Source organism: Callospermophilus lateralis, chromosome 14 (genome assembly GCF_048772815.1).
Source record: "Callospermophilus lateralis isolate mCalLat2 chromosome 14, mCalLat2.hap1, whole genome shotgun sequence".
NCBI classification, from domain to species: Eukaryota; Metazoa; Chordata; class Mammalia; order Rodentia; family Sciuridae; genus Callospermophilus; species Callospermophilus lateralis.
Genome location: NC_135318.1, coordinates 23,910,511 through 23,933,265, shown reverse-complemented (window position 1 = coordinate 23,933,265; position 22,755 = coordinate 23,910,511). Strand labels below are relative to the sequence as shown.

The 22,755-nt window shown below is 46.1% G+C and overlaps 1 protein-coding gene across 2 annotated transcripts in view; it reads left to right on the top strand.

Moving 5' to 3' along the window:
* The window catches only part of Xdh (xanthine dehydrogenase), a 61,182-nt gene extending 39,298 nt beyond the window's left edge, over positions 1-21,884 (top strand). For both annotated transcript variants that reach the window (XM_076832636.2, XM_077105150.1), the window contains 17 exons: positions 672-768; positions 1,647-1,771; positions 2,485-2,618; positions 3,055-3,142; positions 4,230-4,316; positions 9,095-9,286; positions 9,490-9,635; positions 10,349-10,430; positions 10,996-11,091; positions 11,722-11,850; positions 12,486-12,560; positions 14,465-14,517; positions 16,363-16,477; positions 17,240-17,305; positions 18,586-18,774; positions 20,082-20,258; positions 21,834-21,884. In XM_076832636.2, coding sequence (XP_076688751.2) covers positions 672-768; positions 1,647-1,771; positions 2,485-2,618; positions 3,055-3,142; positions 4,230-4,316; positions 9,095-9,286; positions 9,490-9,635; positions 10,349-10,430; positions 10,996-11,091; positions 11,722-11,850; positions 12,486-12,560; positions 14,465-14,517; positions 16,363-16,477; positions 17,240-17,305; positions 18,586-18,774; positions 20,082-20,258; positions 21,834-21,884 — 1,902 coding nt within the window. The remainder of the gene's footprint in view (positions 1-671; positions 769-1,646; positions 1,772-2,484; positions 2,619-3,054; positions 3,143-4,229; positions 4,317-9,094; positions 9,287-9,489; positions 9,636-10,348; positions 10,431-10,995; positions 11,092-11,721; positions 11,851-12,485; positions 12,561-14,464; positions 14,518-16,362; positions 16,478-17,239; positions 17,306-18,585; positions 18,775-20,081; positions 20,259-21,833) is intronic.
* Positions 21,885-22,755: the final 871 nt, after the last annotated feature.

Below are 22,755 nucleotides of genomic sequence, written 5' to 3'. Positions count from 1 at the left end.
GAGATATATTAAGTGTTTTTTAATTGTGATACTTTCAACTTATAATAGATTGATGGGGACATCACTCCATTGCAGATCAAGGAACATCTATAAGTGTATTTTAAAATCCCTTCCTTCCCTCTGTTTTTTTTTTGTTCTTTCTTTCTTTTTTTTTTTTAAAGAGAGAGTGAGAGAGGAGAGAGAGAGAGAGAGAGAGAGAGAGAGAGAGAGAGAGAGAGAGAGAGAGAATTTCTTAATATTTATTTTTTAGTTATCGGCGGACACAACATCTTTGTACATGGTGCTGAGAATCGAACCCGGGCTGTACGCATGCCAGGCGAGCGCGCCACCACTTGAGCCACACCCCCAGCCCTTTTTGTTCTTTCTTTTCATACATCATCTTGGGCCCAGTCCACTAACAACCAAATGGAGTTCCTCTTTCCCCAAATTTCAACTCCAGTTGTTTTTTTTTTTTCTGGGATTCTTTTCTTTTCCTTAGGATCCATATACAGCTCAGGAAATAGGAGCATGTCTCCCTGGGCCACAGTGGAGCTTGTTTTAAGTTGGTTCATGAAACTTGTGGAGATTCATGTGTGAGAAGAGAGGCCACAGTTCGGAGACCTCCTTTCCCCAGGCAGAAGCTGTCTTCCTCCCCCTGAGTCAGGCCACTGAAGCCTCTTTCTGATCCTCAGGATGCTATAAAGAACAACTCCTTTTATGGATCTGAGCTGAAGATCGAGAAAGGAGACCTCAAGAAGGGGTTTTCCGAAGCAGATAATGTTGTTTCAGGTACAGCTGTACATTATGCAGTAGGCATGGGGTGACCCTGGTTTTGCCCATTAAATTCAAGAGATCCACATTGAGCCCTGGAGCAGGAAAAGGCGATTCCCCCAAATTTCCTAATGGAAGATCACCTCCGACATCTCTAACAGAGCAGTAGACAGCGTTGGGACAGAGCCTCACCCATATTAACCTCCACTCCCCTGTCCTGGGCTGGCTGTACCTAAGCATCCTAGTATCCTAGAGAGAGTAGGTGTGGCGTTTTCTGATTTGGAAGACTGTCCAGGGAAGTCATATCTCAGAAGTGGCCAGCTTGGAGCTACCAGACCTCTAACCTCTCCATCTGCCTGAAGGTGCTCCTCTGCTAGCTCACCCTCCTCCCTGTTGTCCCTGTCCCTCTGCCTCTGATTCTGTGAAGTTAGGTCCTCAGCTCTTAGCCTACGACAGGCAGCTGATCAGCCCCTTTTGGAATTGCTTCCCACATTGGCTCCTGGTCACCAGCAAGCCAACAAACTCTCCAGCAGGCCTGACAGCTTCGGTTCTGCAAGATGCTCTTGTTTTCAGCTTTTCAATTACATCTATTAATTCCCTCTTCAACTTTTCCAAATTTTTAGGAATCTGTGATCTTCAATGACTGCACTGAGAAAAGAGCTCTATGCCTGATGTATTTCAGTGTCCTTCTAGTTTCTTTGTGGGAGGGGGAGACATAACTTTCAGATGGTTAAGACTTTGAGACTCTTTCCCACCAAACTTGGGGAAACCAGAGGTTACCTGTGGGCTCAGGGTTCCTGCTTGGGCCACTTGGCAGAGTGCATGGCTTCCTTAAGCAAGCATGCATGCCCCTCTGCTGCAAGGGGCTCACGGTGGGGCTGTCATTGCTTCCCCAGGAGAGTTGTACATCGGCGGCCAGGAGCACTTCTACCTGGAGACTCACTGCACCATTGCTGTCCCAAAAGGCGAGGCGGGGGAGATGGAGCTCTTTGTGTCTACCCAGAACACCATGAAGACACAGGTAGATGACCTGTGGGTCAGCTCAGGGCACTGGAAAGATGACGACAGAGGCTGTAGCAGACCAGGAGGGCAGTATGGGAAATGGCAAGAGGGAGATCTAGCTGGTCCTCAAGGGGGCTGGTATCTCTGAGTTTGTCATGTAAGCTTTCTCTGCCTCCGTTTCCTCTTTGGTAAAATGGAGCCTGGTAGGATTGTTATATCAATTAGATGAGTTTCAACAGTTGCACCGGAGCCTGGTAATTCTTAGTTCTGATGATTCCGGTGATAAATAGCTCTGGTCAAATCATGTCTTGCCTTCATTTCCTCATCTTTAAAACGAAGGAGCTGGGCCCAGTGATACTCACAGGGATCACTAACTTAGTTGCTGTAGCTCAGATATTATCTATCACCTGTAATGCACAGTAATTGCCAGCATTTTGGGTAGCTAGTCTTACCCAGACTCACCAGCCTCTGGCTGAACGGAATGAGTTTTTGGCTCTGACAACATGCTGTGATCTTGTCCCTCTGGTTGAAAACAAGTGTCTGGATTGCTGAGTTCAGTCTGCAGTGACCTTGAGTGTAGGACCCTGCACCACTAACTAGGAGGGAGGGGTTTCCCTCTAGGAATTTCAGAGTTCACAGCAGCAGTCAGGTCCACGCTTGTGGGACGGGCTCAGGGTCAGGCCCGAATAAGTCCAGATGAGGCATCAGTGAAAGAATTTTTTTCCTCCTTAGAGTTTTGTTGCGAAAATGTTGGGGGTTCCAGAAAACCGGATTGTAGTCCGAGTGAAGAGAATGGGAGGAGGCTTTGGAGGGAAGGAGACCCGGAGCACAGTGGTGTCTACAGCAGTGGCCTTGGCTGCATACAAGTAAGTTCCAGAGCCTGCTTCCTCCAGCAGCTCTGGGAAGACGATAAGGTCACCTCTGCCGGGAAGGCTTTCTGGATTTCCCCTCATTGGAAGTCATTTTCCCCTGCTTTGAATTCTCACAGCTCTTTTTCTTTTTAGAACCCTTGGGCATAAGGATGAGGGTAATATAGCCTATTTCTTTGTATTCTGACCCGTGGGTCCCAATTTTATCTCCTCTACCTAGCTGTGAGCTCCCTGAGGGCAAGGTGTGCCTCTTGTCCTGATATTATCCCCTGTCCTGTCCTGCATGGTGCTTGCACAGTGAGCAGCCTGGTACAGGTCTTCTCAGTGTGCCTGGTGGGAAAGGAAGGTCCCCTTGCTGTTTGCATCTCTGAGACTCACAGGGCTGGGTACCATTGAAGGCTCACAGCTTTCTAACCCTCTCGGTTCCCTCCAGGACAGGCCGTCCTGTACGCTGCATGCTGGACCGTGATGAGGACATGCTGATAACTGGTGGCAGACATCCCTTCCTGGCCAGATACAAGGTTCTGGATGGGGGTGTGTCAGGGCGGGGAGTGCCATCTTGTAAGGACCCTGGAGGGAAAGGCCCAGGAACCCTGGACTTGCTCTTACTTTTTGCATGACTATCTGTAGAAGTTCAAGAAGAAATAGCACCCAGAGAAACTGAAACCAGCCATCAGCAACATGGAAGGGTGTGTTAGAGGAGGCCACAGGACACTCCCCAAGACATGTCACAGGGTGGCATTCATAACTTCTATGAATCTGTCAGTGGCCTGGGGTAATCCATCACACAGAGCGCCTAATGGCAACACGCTCACCGCCTGATGTAGAAATCAGAATGACCTCTTAGCAACCTGCCATGAGAAATAAAACCTCCCAGAGTCCTAGACAGGCACAGGTTGTTACAGTGGGCACCTGGTCTGCCAGAGCATGATTGGGAATGACCCCAACTTCTCTCTGGGGTGGTTCCTTTTCTGGTTTTCTGTGGATGACTGGTTCTGTCCCCACCAATGCCTCCTTTCCCTGTGCACAGCAGATAACTTGACAGGGCTCAGCCCAGCTCAGTAACCTGGGAGTCCTCTCCCTCCACAAACTGGCCTTGAATAACTTCCCTTTGACCTGCTCTGACTGGGTTTCATGATTTGTCTTCTAGAAAGGGATTGCATTTCTTCTTCCTAAATTCTTGTGAACCTGAAGAAAGCAATGTGATCTTTTGGGGGGTCTCAGTTTCCATACTTGTCAAATGGTCTGTAAAGATTTTCTCTTTTATGTTAAATAAGGTCAAGTATGTGCAAGCACATTCAGGATCTTGCAGAGTGGAGCTTTTAATATCTGCTCGCCAAAAGCTGAGAGGGTACTGTCCTGCCCTCTCATGACCAGCTTTCTTTTCTCTACCTCCTTACTCCTTTTCTCAGGAGCTGGGGATGGGTAGGAGTGGAGTGTGGGCCAGAATGGCTGGAGAGGTCAAGTTCTTCTCCACCTGCTGCAATCTGGTGGTTGCTCAAGGTCACCTTCTATTATTTGTCCTGTTTCCTCCAGGTAGCCTAAGTGGGAGGGGGCTAATCAGAAACAGAGGAAGGGCCCTGATGAGATTCACTCTCCTTTTATCAGGTTGGCTTCATGAAGACTGGAAAGGTCGTGGCTCTGGTGGTAGATCACTTCAGCAATGCCGGGAACACCGAGGATCTCTCTCGGAGTGTAAGTAGGATCTGCTCCTGCATCCAGCGGGTGACTGGGAGGTCAAGAGATGCCCCACAGCCCAATGACACACACAGGCCCAGGCCTCCTAGCTTCTTGTCTGTTATTATTGCAACAGCCTCCTAACTGGTTCCTACCTCCAGGTTCTCATCCTTGATTAATCTCTGGCTAGTACCCCATCTGTCCTGCTAGCATCCATCAAAGCCAGCAAAGCTTGTTACAGAACTTTATGGGGTGTGGCCATTGTGTGTGTGTGTGTGTGTGTGTGTGTGTGTGTGCGCGCGCGCGCGAATATATTAATTTGCATATATCTATACATAATTAAAATAAGAACTTTAAATAAATTAAATTAGTTTAATTAAACAAAGAATGGATTGTGTATCAAGTAGCCCTTAGAACCAGAAGTGTTCAGAGAGCTCTGCTTTAGTGTGGGCAGGTGGCATCTATGAACAGAAAACAGGAGTGAGATCTAAAAACAGCTTGATTGTTTACAGCTGGGCGTTTGCCTCATCTGAACATGATTTGATCTGTTGGCTGCCTGTGAGTAACTAAAACTTGGCTACTGTGTTTGACTGAGATGCAGTTATTTGTTACAAAAGTAAATTGCTATGTTAGATTTCCAGTTAGTTTAAGGACTCATCTTCCGGCAAAGTTTAGTGTAATTTAACAATGCATATAGTAGAATTTTTTTTTCATAGTTTTGAAGGCCAGAAGTCCGAAATCAAGGTGTTGGCAGGACTGCACTCCTTCTGGGAGTGCCAGCGGGGATTCCTTTCCTGGGTCCCTTGCTTGAGGTGGCATCACTTCTACCACTGTCTGTCCCCACAGCACCTCCTCTGTGTGCCTGGTCTCATCCTCCTCTGCCCTCTCTCTAGCAATGCACAAGATCACATTCAAGGTCCCCCCACTTCTCTCAGCATCCTTGACTTGATGCCATCTCTCACCACATTAGGTAGTAGTCACGGTTCCCATGATTAGGAAATGAATATGTCTTTGGAGAGGAATTTCTGTTTCCCACCATACATGGAGGTTCCTATTAATGTCCATTAGATCCTGTTGGTTGATGATGGTATTGAGTTCTTTTATATCTTTTCTGATTTTCTAGTTTTTCTATCAAATTTGAGAGTGCCATTGAAATAGCCAATTGTTGATTGTGAATTTTTTTCATTTCTTCTTTCAGTTCTACTGGTTTTAACTTGACATATATTTTTTGGCTCTGTTGTTTTTTAATATTGGGTTCATTGGTAGGTGATGAAATGATGATGATAAGTCCTAAGATTTTAGAAAATATTTAATTTTCTATTTTATTTGGCTTTTTCTGATACTGCGTTAGCATGGGGCAGAGTGGGTAGGCGCCACCTAATTACTGTTAGGTAGGGGTACAAATCTTCATTTTCCACTGGCTTTTTTTTGACACCTGGGGGTGGGGCAACTCCTTCTTCCTGCTGGGCAGGAATGGTCGATCTCAATCTCTCCTGTTCTCCCTGGCATCCTGGTGTTCTCCTTATCGCTGTGCTATGATTAAAGGCTTGACTCCTCATTAGGTCTCCCCTGACACCACCCAGCGGGGAATGAAGGAAGAGTGGCTGCAGGTGTGGAAGTCCAAGCTCCTTGTGTGTTCTCTAGTGACTCCAGGGGTGTGGGTGGGGCCTCATCACCGACCACCAAAGACAAGGGTCTCAGCTTCCTACCTGACCTCTGACCCTTCCTTGGCAAGACTGCAGGGGTGCCTGGTGCAGCCTCATGGACGCCAGAGGTTTTACAGGTGTGAGTAGGAATGGGACCACAGATTATTTTTCTGTGGGTATTTGGCTGGAGCAGAGTAGCTATTGTCTAAAAGTTTTCAGTTTTGCTGGGTTCTCCTTCTCTGGTGTTTTGGCTGGAGACAACAGGGTTTAGGGGATAGGGAGTGCCTCTTTGGACTCTGTAATCATTGGTATTTGTGGATTGTCTGCTCTTGCTCCAAATTTAAAATACATGAGGCAAAAGGAATCCACCTGGGACTCATCATCCTCTCATGCCTCCTGTCCTGAGGTCCCTTGTGGGTTGGCCATTTTTTCTTCCTTCAGAGTTTCTTGTGTTGCTGTTGTGTGTGTGTGTGAATATATGCGTGTGTATATTTATATATATAATATTTTATATATATATATATATATATATATATATATATATATGTTTTGGTGTCACTTAATGGGAGTAGAAGTCCCCATACTGCACTTTCATGCTAGGTTTCTCCCAGAATAGAAAACACTAAGTAATGTCAAATGCAATTATTAGGTGCTTTCATATTTCATCTCAGTTGAGGCTCCTTTGATCACAGTATATACAGTAGGGAAACATGAGAAGTGGGAGTTTGCACTCCTCATTATCGTGATCACAGCTTTGGCAGATGAACTTGGAATGTTGAGTTGTTTAGAAGATAACTAGAGTCCTTGGATGAAATACAATAATTTGTGAGAATTAACAAATTTACCTCTATAGTACTACTTTTCAAAGCTTATTAATTCTTAGTTTTATAACCATGAATTACATATATATAAATTCTTTAAAAATGTAATGCTTTTCAGGAAAAGCAGAATTTTCTCATTACACCCTTGGGATCCCACCCCTCTCTGCTAGGGGCTGTCTAATTGGCTCCATTAGGGGAATTTATACTTTAGATCTAGTGCTAAAATTGTTCAAAAAAGGAAATATTTATAGTGTTTTCATCATGTACAACACATGCTTTTTGGTGTTGTAGTGAAAATCGGCACTCACAGTACTTGTCCTCGAAAATCTTACAAGATTTTTAATTCACTCCAGTGAATATTTCTTGACTATCCAGGGTGGTAACATCAAGAAACACATGACATGGTTTCTGCCCTTAATAAGTTCACCAATGGCAGGGGAAATAGATTTTAAAAAGTAATAGAAAGTACAAGTTGACAATGTTCTAAGGGAAAGCAGAAATGCACTTAATTGGACCACAGAAAAAATCCTCTAGGATGACTAAGGACTGAAATGATTGAAGACACATAAAACAACTGTGGGAAAGAGAGACTCCACCTGGGGAGGTAAACCAGAGCCAAAATGAAACCAACAAAAACAATAAAAGCTATCATTTATCTTCTCAGAGAAGTTAGGCATTACACCTGAAAGAGAGAACAGGATGCTGTAAAACTGGAACAGTCCAAGAATAAAAATGTGCTCTTGTGAATTAAAACTATAAAAGGGGTTGAAAGAAACTTAATGACTCTCCCCAAAACAGAAAACAATATGGGAAAAATACAGGAAAATTCAAGGACCAGTCCAGGATGTCCAAATGATAGAAATAAAGAATAAAAGAGTACAGAAGAGGAAGCTATAAGAAATAATTCAAGAAATACCTTCCCAAACCAACAGACATATATTTTGAGATTCAAAAAGACCAACCAACAACCAGTGCAATAAAGGGAAATGGGCTTATGTTAAGTCAGATGATTGTGAAAATTAGAAACCTGGAGACAGAGGGATGCTATAATTTTCGGGAAGGTAAAACCAAAACACTTTCCAAGAATTAGAAAGTCTTTGATTGGACTTTTCAATATGAGGGAGCTAGAAAACACGAGCACCAGGCCTTCAAAATGCAGAAAGAAACTGGAAAACCCATGCCCAACCTAGAATTGTAAACCAACTAAGGATAGGTGTATAGTGAAGGCATTTCAGACATGAAAGGTGTTGAAAAGGTCCTTCTTTGTGCACTCTTTCTGGAGAAGATATTGAAGGATACACTCCAACAACAACAACAACAACAAAAAGGTGTAAAACCAAAAAATATGGGCTAGGGAAGGCATGGGATCTACCAACAGAAGATTCAACAAAGGAATCCCTGAGAGACCCAGGGAAACTCTGAAGGCCACAGCTGAGCAGAAGCTTGTTGGCAGCCAATTTCAATTGGAGGTCAGACAGTTTCAGGAATGATTTATTTAAAAAGAGGCAACTGATAGAAATTTTAATGTGAACATATTGTGAACATATTTTTAGACCTGGAGAAAACTTTAAGTTGGCCAACTAGTAAGTGAATGGAAAATGAAGCACATGGAAAAATATGTCAATTATTAACTTCAGGGTGAAAAGTGATATCAAGAAAGGCAGAGGTAATCATAGTGTAAGTACATGGTTCAGCTTTAATATTTGCAGAGTTATGTCCAACTGACTATTGATCAGAACAAAATTCAACTCTACTGGGGGACAGGAAACTGGTATATATGTAGGGAAAAGGCATCAGGCAGGAACTAAACCCTCCCTCTTTATAGGGGGAAGGCGATATAAAAGTCTAAAAGTGGACAAGCTGAGAAGTAGCAATAGAAAAGCTATTTAGCCATGTAGGAGTTAATCCAAATAGCTACCAAAGAACAGGCGAGGAGAATCAGAAGTGGTGATTGCCGGGGAGGGGAAGGAAGGAAAGTGGAGGGGGCTGCTCTTCGTCACATGTGACCCATACAGGCATTTGACTCTTAAGCTGTTTGCAGTACAACTTGAGTGGAAATAAAAACCAATTTGCAATGAATGTAGTGAAAATCAGCTTTTAAAAAATAAATAGGAAGGTGATGAACGGGTTCCATCTAGAGGTCTGAGAAGGGCCCAGGGTCTGTCTGCACAGGTGCGGCCAGGAGGCTGTTCAATGGCCTGGGCCCAGAGAAGAGCAGGTGATGGCGGGGCTGGAAAGGCAGGCATGGCTGCAGCCCTCACAGTTGTTGTTTGAGGAGCCGATGAAAATCTTGCTCTTTTCTCTCCTACTTTGGTTTCCTTGGCTTCAGATAATGGAACGAGCTCTATTCCACATGGACAACTGCTATAAGATCCCCAACATCCGGGGCACTGGGCGGGTGTGCAAGACCAACCTGCCCTCCAACACGGCCTTCCGGGGCTTTGGGGGTCCCCAGGGGATGTTCATTGCCGAGCAGTGGATGAGTGAAGTCGCAGTGACCTGTGGGCTGCCAGCGGAGGAAGTAAGCTGGGAACTTGGTGGCATAAGTCAGAATGGCTGAGTCGGTTTGTGGGGGAAGAGTGATTTTGTGTCTTGGGCATCTCCCCTGAGGGCAGAGGATGGGTAGGTGCTGCTGAGGGGCCTGGAAGCTTAACTTTAGGCTGCCCCACTCCCACCCCAGCATCTAGCCACCAACAAGGTCTCGGTGTCTCTCTCCTTGGGAAGGTGCGGAGGAAAAACCTGTACAAAGAAGGGGACCTGACACACTTCAACCAGAAGCTTGAGGGGTTCACCCTGCCCAGGTGTTGGGATGAATGTCTAGCAAGCTCTCAGTATCACGCTCGGAAGCGTGAAGTCGACAAGTTCAACAAGTAAGCCCCAGGAGGAGGGAGTCCCGTCTCCCTTGGGTTTCCTGCCAAACCCTAAATATGAAGCTGGTCATTTAATGGACAACCTATGAGGCTGTGGAAGTTGCCCACTCATTGGTAGATACCCCTTTAGGATCGTGTAAAGATCCTCAGCCTCCAGGTGGATGGCTCAAGCCTGTAGTCGGCGTCGTGGTCCATCTACTGTGGCCTATCATTTGAGCAAGGATGTGTACACATTATTGACAGCCCTGGCCCAGGACTAAGGACACTGCAGCTACGTGCCTGTCTCTGATGCTAATTTATACACTTGACCCTGGAAATCATTCTGTCTCCCTGGAGTGGGCCCCAGTCTCATTATCAGTAAAGTGGGGATAATTGCACAGAGAAGGCATTGTTATCTTTCTCTCTGGCACAGAGACAGTCCACGATCACTAGGGCACACTGACCCAATGCAGGTTCCACCCAGGGAGACAGAATGACAGTGAGCTCTGCTGCAGCTACACTTCCTTCATTTTGACTGCACTATAGGGGTCCAACTCAGTTATGGTGATAACTACACAGTTATCGCCATGGGATAACACGTGCCAGGGCAGCCTGGGATCCTGGGATCCAGGAATGTCCAGTTCTGATTTGATACAAAGATATTGCCTGAAAATATGTCCAAACTATTAAAAATACATAGTAAAAACTTTTTAAGAATGTTCCTTTATCTCCAGGGAGAATTGTTGGAAAAAGAGAGGACTGTGCATAATCCCAACCAAGTTTGGAATAAGCTTCACTGTGCCTTTTCTGAACCAGGTACTTGCTTTATATATATATATATATATATATATATATATATATATATATATATATATATATATATATATTTTTTTTTTTTCCATCTCCACTGGACTGAGGCCCCATTTCTCTTGCCTGTTGCAGGGGTAATCCCATGGTCACTGGTAACCAGAGCTGACCAGGGAAGCTCTTTGCTGTTGAAGTGAAAGTTGAATTTGCATATCACCATCTGTACAGTATGTCACAGGACAGTGAGAGGTAGAGATGAGGGGTCAGTCTCTGGTCCTCACCTTTCCCAACTGCAGGGCTTGGACAGCCACTGTGCTTTCATGTACAGAGTGAGGACAAAGATCAAAGACAGACGGCCTGCTTCCCTCTGAGGATGAGGCAGATGCAAAAGCACTTTGTGAACTACCGAAGGCCACCTAATTATATGAGGGGATTCACGCTGTGCAAATGTTGTCTGGGTCTATATCCATAATTGCTTGCTTTCTTTGTTTCTGGGCTCCATTCCTTAGGCCCTAAGCCTTAAAATGAGTGGGATTTACTGAATTTTGTGTCTGGCATCCTTCTTTTTCCTCAGGCGGGAGCCCTGATTCACGTGTACACAGATGGCTCTGTGCTGCTGACCCATGGGGGCACTGAGATGGGCCAAGGCCTGCACACCAAGATGGTCCAGGTGAGCACCCGGGGCTGTGGACATCCTCTCTGACATCTGGTGGCTACTGTGAGGGAGGATGCTGTGTGAGAAACTGAGCAGTGAGATGTGCTAGGGCAGCCAGGGCCTGGGATCTCATGTAGTGTGGCCTTGGGCAAGCCTTCTCCCCTCCTGGCCTCAGTTTCTTCATCTGAAAGGGGACAGGCCAGTGCTCTCTGAGAACGCCTTCATTACCACCATGCTAGGGCCCTGGGGCTCTGTGTGTGAATATATAATGGCAGCTAGTTTCCCACACTCCTTAAGAGCTCTCACAGGGCAGCCAGGGTAATGGGGTGGCATGATGGTTAGCACATCTGCTGGACCCCTGAAAATTGGCCAAACTGTTTTTTTTTTTTTTTTTTTTTTTTTTAAGGCTGGAGTTAGCTTGAAAAGGTCCCTTTAGTCATTGATGGGTTTATGAATGTTTTATCCTCCAAACCATTTTATAAGGTGCTCCTTCAATATCAGCCAGGTGCAAGAACATCCCAGAATCAATAGGATTAGAGTTGACAAAATTCTTTTCTTGCCTCTAACAGGGAACCTGAGCTATTTTAGGGAGAAGGCAGCCATGATAGCCTCTTCCCTACAGGGTGATGTCCTCTCTTTTTGCAGGTTGCCAGCAGAGCTCTGAAAATCCCCACCTCCAAGATTTACATCAGTGAGACGAGCACTAACACTGTGCCCAACACCTCTCCCACGGCTGCCTCTGTCAGCACTGACATCAACGGTCAGGCTGTTTACGTAAGGAGCCTGCGGGAGCCAGCACGTCAGAGGGCCAGCTCAGGGCTTGGGGCCTGGAGAGCCGCCTCTGGGAGTTGGGATGAATCTTTGACACTTCTCTGGCTATGGTCATACCTTTGGCTCTGTTTCCCAGGAGGATGTTGCCTCCAAACACCAAGCAAAAAGAGAGGTCCAAGAATCCAAATCCAACTTCCATCAAAGCCAAGAGTGATGGGTGCAGAAGGGGAGGGAAGGTGGAGGGAAAGCCGAGTTTTCAGGGAAGGCGCACCCTTTGGTGTTGAAACTGGCCACATGGTAACTGGCTGAAATGGAAATTTGATTATGGGAGGGGTTAGGTCAGACCACTTACTTCTCTCCCATGTAGGAGAGTTTGATGGAAGAAGGCACCTCCTTGGGAGGCTTGCAAACATTCCCTGTTGGCCCAGGAACTAGGTCAGGAAAGGTTCCCTAGTGAGGACCTATGGCAGCCCCTTAGGCAGAGCCCTGTGACTTTTATCCTGGGCCTCAGTCATTCTGGAGGGTGGCAAGGCTGTTTGAGCGGAACCCTGGGCACAGCATGGTTTGGAGGTGGCCTTACCCTGGGCTGGAGAGGGCAGAGGATTGACCTGTCTTGTGTATGGTGGGGGTTTCTTCAGGCAGCCTGTCAGACCATCCTAGAAAGGCTGGAACCCTTCAAGAAAAAGAATCCCAAAGGCTCCTGGACAGACTGGGTAAGTCTGAGCCGATCAAAGACACTCTTGCAAATGGAGAGAAGCTAACAGCAGCAGGGCCTCTCCCCTACCCTGAACACATGTAGAAACATTATAATCTGGTCGCACAGGCAGAGGAAGTTGAGGTGGTCTGCAAGGTTTCACAGGGCAAGTAAAACTCAACCTCTCTCAGCCCCTTTCTCCATAGATTTCAGAGTTGAGGGAAGAATCTTGAAAATATTTGATCCAGGATCCTGATAGCCTGTGGGGATTGGGGTTTGGCTGCCCCGGGCCTGAGAGGGTGGGATGACTGCCAGACACACCTCCCTAGGAAGTCTGGTTCTCTTGAGCCCGGTCCCACATCACATTTTGGATGAAACAGCCTCCATCTCTCTGAGGGTTGCCCCTGGCAGCCTCTCCCCTCATCCACTCTTGGGTCTGGGTCCACTGAGTTGCCCTCTGTGAGACAGCAGGGAGAAAACATCCCCCAGAAGCTTCCATCACTCCTGTGGCCTTAGGAATAACACAACACACACTCCAGGAAGAGTGAGCCCAATGCACTGAATTCTAAACCAGATGCCTGCACACAAGGAGCCCTCAGAGGGAAACTGCCGAGGAGTCTCTCGGGGGTGGTGGGGGAGGCTGCAGCTCCTGCAATAGGCAGGAATATCAATGGAGGCTCCAGCTCTTGTCCCAGTACTGGAACAGGAGACCTGGGCGTAAGAGTAACACGCTGAATGTGATTGCACGTGGACCAATCTCCCTCCACACAGCCAAACCTCCTCATCTTTCCAGGTCTCACGTAACCTCGACTTCCTTCCCACACTTACGGATATCATATGCATAAATAGTGCTTGGATGTAGCTTGTTCCGGTAGTTTGCATTTTAGCATGGACTTGGCAGGCAATTTAAATGTTTCCTGTCATGTGACCAGTTGATCTGAGCTTTGTGCTCTACTACCAGCCATGTCGTTTCATGTCCCTTGAAGCAGACAACCATGCTTCCTAAGCCACATCACCAGCATGTATGTGCACATACACAAAAAAATATATCATAGGCTTATTGCAGAGCCTAGCCCAAATATTTCCTGTAAGCCTTAGTTTTTTCATCTGTAAAATGAGGATAATAGTACAGATATTATAGGGTTATGGTGAGTATTAAGATAAGATATGCAAAGTGCTAATTAGCATCTGGTACCTAGTAAAGAGCTTGGTAATTGACAATGATGGTGATCCAAATTATATCAAGCACAGTTTAAATCTTCATATGCCAATGTGTGGGAGTATCCCAAAAGCTATTTATTAGACAAGTAAAGTATAGACGAATAATTTTATTGCTAGGAAACTATAAGTAAAAGTATAAGGTTAACATGTGGAGTATGAGGAACACTCTAGACAGTTGCTTTTACAATGGCCTGAGTAGAAATAATCACCAAAGAGAGGTGATTAAAGCAGTGAGTTTGTGCTAGTCTTGGAAGTAAAGGATCTGAATAGAAATAGTGGAGTTACATAAATGTGGGGACGTGGAGGGGTTGGGAAGGGGTCACACTCGAGTTTGGCTGGGGTGGCGATGGTGTGCTGCTGACGGCAGAGGGAAGGCTGTGCTCCTTAACGCCAGGCATCTGCTCCACAGGCCATAGGGGGTCACCCAGAGCTCTAGAGGAGGGAGCTGCCTCGGCAGTGCAGGGTGTTAAGGTGGCTACTCCGGCTGGGCTGGGGAGGTGACCTGAGGCAGAGAGGCCAGTTGAGAGGCGACTATTGCACTCCAGGCTCCAGATGATGAGGGCCTGGTGGAGGTGGTAGGAGTGAGGAGCCCTAGCAGATCAGCTTCCAGATGAAGAGGGTGAGCTCATGAAAGCAGGAAGGCAAGTCAGGCTCTTGGGAAACCACACTTGCCACTTCCTGATGGCCATTTCCTCCCCTCAGGTCAAAGCTGCCTACGAGGATGCAGTGAGCTTGTCTGCCACTGGGTTTTATAAGTAAGTGTGATCCTGCCCTCCCCGTCTCGCCATGGGTGGTCATCCGAAGGTCCCAGGTCCCCTCCAGCTTCAAATGCTGTCGGTCCATGCTCAGGAGAGGGCAGTTCTACTGAAACGCTTATCTCTCCAGTGGATTTCCACTAATTTGAATCTAAGGATGCTCTAGATTTGTGGGATGACCAAACCATGAGTCAGGAGGGCAAAAGCGGGAGCTGCTGTATTGGGAAATCAAGTTCTAGTTCGGGTCTTTGAGTGTGCTCCTTCCTTTGGAAAAGTCATGGTTCCTTTGGAGCCTGTTTCCTCCCTTTCCAGACAGGGCCAATCAACTATTGACCTTGCCTCGGCATTTTGCAAGTTCTGGGGTGTCTGCTGCTTGAGTTGGGTAACCCTTGTGTGCTTCTTTGTACTGGGCATCAGACTTCTTCAGAGCGGGTTTCCCTCAGAATGGAAGAGGACATGCAGGGTACAGGGGAACCTTATTAATGCAGTGAGATTTAAAAGAGAGCACTACCTTCTGCAGTTTTAACATGTAGTAGCACTGTGAATAGCTAGAGACCTGCCCATCTGACTAGGAGCTGTAAAAAGAGTTGGTCATATTTACTGTCAGTCATAATGTTTTAGCTATCTCTGGGAAATTTAACTAGGACCTTTTCTTTCACAGGTCAAGAGATTGAAGAATGGTTTGCTTTAAAAATGTTTGCTTTAAAAATTCTTGCATGAACGTATGAACATTATTAATATGCATGAATATATATTCTCTCTGTGTATATACATATACACATATGTATGTGTGTATATGTTATATATGTGTGTATATATGAATTGGTTGGCCTATATTCTCCAGGTCATATAATATTTGGCTTATACAAACACAAACTAATGCAGATTTTTTAAAGTTTCTATTATATTTTTGAAGTTCAAAAAAGTAGGGTTTTATAAAGGAGAGCTAGATGAACATGGTGAAGTCAGAGGTCAAGTGCTGGTTCTATTGGGAAGAGAAGTCTTTTCCCTTGGTCCTATATAAGTTTATTTTTGTGGTTTCCTGTTCATATCTGTTCACATTACTTCTGTGTAATATATAAAATAACGCAGGCCCAGTTTAGTATACACTGTGTGTGTGACACTAAAGATGCACATGCATGTGACTTTTGGGCTTTTGCACGTGTGTGAGTGTGTACAGTGCTAGGGATTGAACCCAGGGCCTTGCTCGTGCCAGGCAGGCATTCCTCCACTGAGCTACATCCCCACCCCACAAAATCAGAATTGTATAAGGTTCTCAGGATCAAAAAAGAAAAAAAGTCTATCAAGAAACATTTGTTTCTATAAATAACATTTTTCTCAAATCTCTTGTTGAAATTTTGAAAGTGTCAGGAAGTGGGGAGTGGCACTTACAGATGCCCCCAGGCTGGCATGAATTCCCTGGGGGACTTTCACTTGAGAAAGGTAAGCAGCTGAGCTTGTGTGACTAACCCAAGCGCCATCACAGTTCTGAAGACTTGGGATTCTAGTTCATTCCATCCTTCAGAGTGACTTTCGTGTCCTTTGTGAACCCCGGCAAATCCATCACCTCTGTTTCTACCATGCAAAGCCAGCATGCTGATACTAAATGCTATGAGGCTGTGCAGAAAGATTATAACACGGGCCTTAGAAAAATGGAACGGAAAATGCTTGGTAATACCTGAGTCTCATTAAAGTTTTAGAATATTCAAAATAAATGGGATCTTTTTTAACAGCTGAATGGAGAATAAAATGATTAGGGCTTAAAGGTTTTGTGGAACAAGCTGTGGGATATGGGAAGGGGTAGGCTATCCTAATACATGCAGCTTCTTCCCTTTTTTTTCCAAGGACACCCAACCTTGGCTACAAATTTGAGACAAACTCCGGGAATCCCTTCCACTACTTCACCTATGGGGTGGCTTGCTCTGAAGTAGAAATTGACTGCTTAACAGGGGATCATAAGGTAAGGAGTTGGTAAAACCTTAATCCTGAGGGGAAAAAAGAGAAGACAAACAACTGATTTGTAATCCTAAGAGCTGATAGAATCAGGGTCTTTGGTTAGGAAAATGATGCCTAACATCAGGAATAGGCAAATATTGCCTACAGGGTCAAAAAGAACATATTTTAGGCTCAACAGGCCACAGAGTCTCTGCTTCATCCACTCAACTGTACCATGGTAGTGGGATAGCAGTCAACATGGATATAAGCAAAGAACACAACTATGATCCAGTAAAATGTTATTTGTGGACATAAATTTGAATTTTGGATCATTTTTTCTTTTCAAAAGATATTCATCTTTTTATTTTTTTCACCCATTTAATAAAATAACTCTTAGCCTTTGGGCCCTACAAAACCAAAGAACAGGCTAGATTCAGCCCCTGGAACACAGTGTGTTGACCCCGTTTTTACAAAGTCTACCCAGACTCAGTCTCAAGCCCACAGGCCCCTGGGAACCTGCCCTTGCTACTCATGCATGAATGGGTGCACAGTTAGTTCTGGTTGCTGAGAGATCATTGCTGCTCCCTGTCCCCTACCTAGCTGCTAAGATCTCAAACTTCCACAGTGACAAGGACAGTCAAGACATGGTGGAAACTTAACTCTTCTGCCTGAGTGTGCTCAGGGATCTCTGCTTGTGAAAACACTGTCCGGGCTGGCCAAGACCCATCTACGGTTAGTTTAAACATTCCTTTCTTCTCAAACTGCTTCTGTTTGCCATCTACTTCAGAACCTCCGCACCGATATTGTCATGGATGTTGGCTCCAGTTTGAATCCTGCCATTGACATTGGACAGGTAAGGCCCATGGGAGACCAGAGTGGTGACAGAATGGGCCGTTGATGAACTTCATCCCCACTAGGGTCACCAGCCGTACAGCAGATTGTTTAATGTTATTTTTAAACAGCCAGAAAATGGCTTATAGGGAGTCTCCCCCAGAGGGGCACTTAGATTGATGATAGCCCTCCCAACTTTCAAGGCAGGAAATAAATGAATATGGATTAACCTGGAAAGGGCACTCCCACCCCGGGGAACAAGATGATGAATGGCATAACACTGGGTGTATGTGTGTGCATATGCGCACGCGCATGGAGATTGAGATTGGGATCGATGCCCAGGGAGTAGGGTCTGAGGTTAGAAGAGTCCTTTCTCTCCTCCTCACTCTTTCAGCCAAGATAGCATTTATCCTCCAGGAAGGCCATCGACGTAAGCAATGAGCATGGGGCATGGGAAGGCCCTGGGGGGTCAAAGACGTGGGTACAACCAGGAGTTCAGGAATGACCCAAAGAAAATCGCTTTTGGAAAATAGAGGATTATATATAGCAATAGGAGAGAGAGGGAAGAACAGAGAGTTGAGATGTAGTGAGCATATGGTAGAAAATAAACATTACATTTCTCAAGAAAGGACAATTACTGAGGATACGGACATCTAGTCATTAGTCAATCTGTTCCCTTGTTCGTTGAGCAGTCACCTGGGGAGTCCCTCCCTGGTGCAGGTACTACATTAGGAACTGCAGAGCCAAGGATGGTTACCAGCTGGCCTCTCCCTGAAGGCTCATTCAGTCATGGTGATGCCACATGTCACCCTTCTGAGCTGGGACAGCAGTCATGGGGCCAGCGTAGCATGTCAGGTGCCTTAGAAGAGATCTTTCAGCCACAGCGGGGGCATCTGCTCCCAGAGAACAGGCTCAGTGAGACTGGAGGTCAATCTCAAAGAAACTACTATCCAAGAAATTCCTCCTGTGAGCTTACTTCTCAGTTTTGGGCCACAATTTCTTCAGTGATGATGTGGAAGGAACATCTCCATCCGCATGTGACAGGTTTTAGTGGGAAATTATGCCTGCCCCATGTGACTCTCCTAGAATTGCCTACAAATTCTGACACTGACCTTCAGTGTTCACGCCTTTGTTTTATCTAAGCCAAAGGCCAACTAGGTTATTGCAGGGCTGGGGTAGGAACAAGGTGATTAGTAGGGGACTATATTAGTTTCCATATAGGTCTTTATGTTCATTGCTGCTAGTGGTTCTGTCCTTGGGGAGGGGAGAGGCAGGTAATGGTGGTCTTCATTTATCTTGCAGGTGGAAGGGGCATTTGTCCAGGGCCTTGGCCTCTTTACCCTGGAGGAGCTGCACTACTCCCCTGAGGGCAGCCTACACACCCGCGGCCCCAGCACCTATAAGATACCTGCATTTGGAAGTATCCCCATTGAATTCAGGGTGTCCCTGCTCCGCGACTGCCCCAACAAGAAGGCCATCTATGCATCCAAGGTACTGTTGCTCTGAGTCGATGTTGCCTTCCAGGATGCACTGTGGGAGGCTACAGGTGGCGATGAGGGGCTTTAGCTACCTACCTGGTGGGTCTGCAAGGGATTCTTCTTGCAGAAAGAAGAGGGCCTGACACTGGCCTTGGTGAGAGCAGATGGCTGGGCATTGCCACCTGAGAACCAGTTAAACAGGGTTGAGGGCATCACCTTGTTGTAGTCTGAAGCCAGCTCCTGTGGTAGACAGAGAATTCCTTAATCATACCCTATAGAGCAAATCCCAACCTATACCTGTATCTCAGGTGTGCATCCCTGGTGCTTGATCCTCAGAGATGGTTTTACAGATGCAGCATCCCTGTGTCCCACGGAAATCAGCATATTCCCTGAGGGTGGGAGAGCAATGTCTGAGCTCACCCTGGAATCTCCTTCAGGGACCCAGACCCAAACTTACGATTTGGTCAGCATGCCAAAAGAGTGTAAATAACTATCCTTTATTTCTTCCTTGTTCCCAGTAAGTATGAATCAGAGTTTGAACATTAATTTAGCTGATCAGTATAATCCTAGACCTACAAAGGAAGGCAATAAGCACCATGAAGGAAGGTGACCAGTGAAATATCCATTTGCTTATCTCACCCTTTACAGTGGGTGGGTCCAGAACACATTGTGACCTTTCCCACTGGCTCCCACACTCTATCATGCATTGGAGTCACCAGGGTTCATGATTAAATTGCACCTCTCTGGAGCCCACCCCAAGAAATTTTGATTTGGTAGGTCTGAGGAGTAGGTTCCTGGAACACGCATTTAAAATAAGTATCCCTAGTGATTCTGATGGAGGTGGTCTCTGATCTATGCTTTTGGGGAAAATTAGTCAACCTCTATGAGAAAGCATTTTAATTCCTGCTGGTCATGCCCTATAATTCCAGAAGATGCTGCAAATGTAATTATGGTGCCCGTAAGATACTCCCCCTAGGCTAGTAACTTTGAAGACAGGGTGAAAACTCATGTCAGGTTTTTGAGTCCACAAAATATAATTATTTAATGTAATTTATAAAGGTACATTATATTTACCAAGTGTCATCAGAGGAAATCACATAGCAAGAACTTACAGGAGCATGCCCATGAGGTCCAGACTGATGGTTCTCAGTCCCTGATGAGTTCTGACTACCTCTTCCTGTTGGATTGGGTGCTGCCCTGCTAGTGCTGGGTGGGGCTTTGCTGTATCACCAGCCCCCTGGTGTGGACTTGCTGCCTGGTCTCTTGAGTCTGTGTGCGAGGGCAGCTGCTGATGCCCTACCCTGCACTCTGGCCCTTCAGGCTGTTGGAGAGCCGCCCCTCTTCCTGGCTGCCTCCATCTTCTTTGCCATCAAGGATGCCATTCGGGCAGCTCGAGCTCAGCGGGCAGAGTATAGTACCAAGCAACTTTTCCAGCTGGACAGCCCTGCGACCCCAGAGAAGATCCGCAATGCCTGTGTGGACCAGTTCACCACCTTGGTAGGATGCCTCTCAGACACTCGCTCCCCCCAGGGGGTGCTGGGGATAGGCTGGCACGCTGCAGGGGAAGGTTCTACAGAAAGCAGAAATGCCAGGGTCTCTCGACTGGGCAGCCTTGGGTCAGTGGCTGGATTGCTGTGCATGTTGGGTATGCACTTGAACTTGCAAGGGAAGAAGGAGAAACCCCCTCTGAAGCTGCAGCTTACCATTGGGCCTGCCTAGAGGTGGGAGAAACGTGTGGTAATTGCCATTCCCCACAGATTTCACCATTTTCCATCTAGTTTCAGGCGATGGAGAAAACTCCAAATATGCCGAATCTCTAGTGTTAGTCACTAGTATTGGGGACCCTTCTAATAAAGACACTGTATGAGGCACTAGGGAGATGCGATGGAGGGGGAGAAGAAATTATTAACTAGATCAGCCACATTGCCTCATGATTACCATATGCCACGCCGATACTGGGAACACGTAGGTGCCCTTGAGGACTCACAGCCTTTTGGGAAACCAGATGATGGCTTTATGTGGTGATTACCACCATGGAGGGGTATGCAGTAGAGGAACCCAGGGCTGTCAGAACACTTTGGGAAGTCCCTCTGTGACAAAATAAGAGCCTGCTAGGACTCCATCTTCCTCTGCTGGGCTCTCAGAACCAGCCCTGCTCTGAGTTGTGTTATTGATCGCTGTGTGCAATGAACTTCCAGGTCGCCTTTGCTACCACGCTCTCCACTGGGTTAGCAGAACCGGACTCTATCTGAACTCAAGCTGTGTTTCCTCCTTTTGAAATTTGATAGGCCTTTTGGGTTCAGCAATGAAGTGGGTACTCATGGACCAGAAGTCTTCTGAGCATGGGGAGAGGGTAGGAGATTCCGGGGGTGGAACTCTGCCATCCTAGACCTCTGCATTGAGGGTGAAAGAGCCATATAGGTCCCTGGTCAGGTTCCCCTCAGGTCTGCCTATAGCTTAGCCATGAGATTAAAAACCACACAGACCATGTGTAAGCTCCTAGACAGTGAAGTTCCCACAAACTTTCCATGGCCCACAATCTGTGATGGCCCCCAATGCTGAGAGTTTCCTTCATTACATGGCATTGCAAGGCTTCCAATGAGCTCACTCGTACTGCAAGGTTAGATTCTTACAAACAATACAAAGTGGAACTTAATCATTTAAAGAGGCCCTCTGAGGCCTCCAACCTAAAACAAAGATTCTTTTCTATGTAACAACACATCAATGATTTAAAATCCATGTAATGGATTTGCATGAGCAGCTGATTCTGAGTCAATTGTGCTGTTTAAGGATTGAGTGCCACAGTGAGGAAGGACCACTCCTAAATTGGTTATTACCATATCTCCAGAGCCTAAGGGAATGGCTGCCATATGGAAAGTGCTCAGTAAAAATAAATGAATGGCTAGGAAACCAAAGGGTCCTGCCCTGGGGCATTCCCAATGGCTGAGACTATAGAATGATGTTTGGTCTTAGAAGGGTGGCTGGCAGTGGTGGGAGGTGACATGTGTCTGGCAGGGTGGGATTGGCGCCATCAGAAGATCCTGGCAATGAGAGCTCTTCATTCCTTCCTAGTGTGTCACTGGAGCACAGGAGAACTGTAAGCCCTGGTCTCAGAGGGTCTGAAGTCCCCAGCAGAGTGTTCTTGTGCTACAGTGGAGCTTCCATGGAGCAGGAAACACATACTACAAAACCCAAATCTGTACAAGCTGGACGACAAAGCTGTGATTCAGCAGGAATCACAAAGCTGTGATTCACCTGGAAGAACTGGAATGCATTGGAAGATTTTGAAAAAATATGATTTGCAAACAATGATGATCAAATTTAGAACTGTGAAGCCTAAGAGGCAGAGAGGCAGTTGGGGTCATTTCAAGAATGATGATTTTTCTAGAATGTTCTGGGGCAAGTCTGTTTTAATCATGGATTTGGGGAAGGTTTAGGAAGTGTTTGTGCGATGTCCCCACTCACTGGACAGCCTGTGTAACCTCAAGTGCTAATGGTGTCTGTCCCTCCAAGAGGATTCCCACAAACCTCCAGAAACTTAAACCAAAGTTGTTCTAAATCTGAGTGCCTTCCACAGGAAGCCTTTCCTTCAAACCAATGATTACCATCTTATAACCTCAACCATACTCACATTTTACAACGAAACAGTGAGGTGAGATTAAAACCTCTAACTACCTTTGCGTCACTAGAGAAAATAATAAAGAATGAAGCAAATCCAGGGTTAATTGTATCTAATTTTGTTAAGCTGCATAAAGTAAAATTACTCTATAACACAAAAATCCAACTGTCTCACTTACTGAGAACTTGCAGTGTGCTAGATTTCTTCCCTTTGTGTATTTCAAAAAAGATCAAATTTAAGATCAGATTTTCATTTGAAGCCAGAGTAAATCTCACCTGGAAACGATGCTATTGAAATCAATACCAGCCAGAGGGAAAGTGAGGAGGCCTGGGTTCTCATCCAGGCTCTGTCCCTGCCTGTGTGACCTTGGAATGT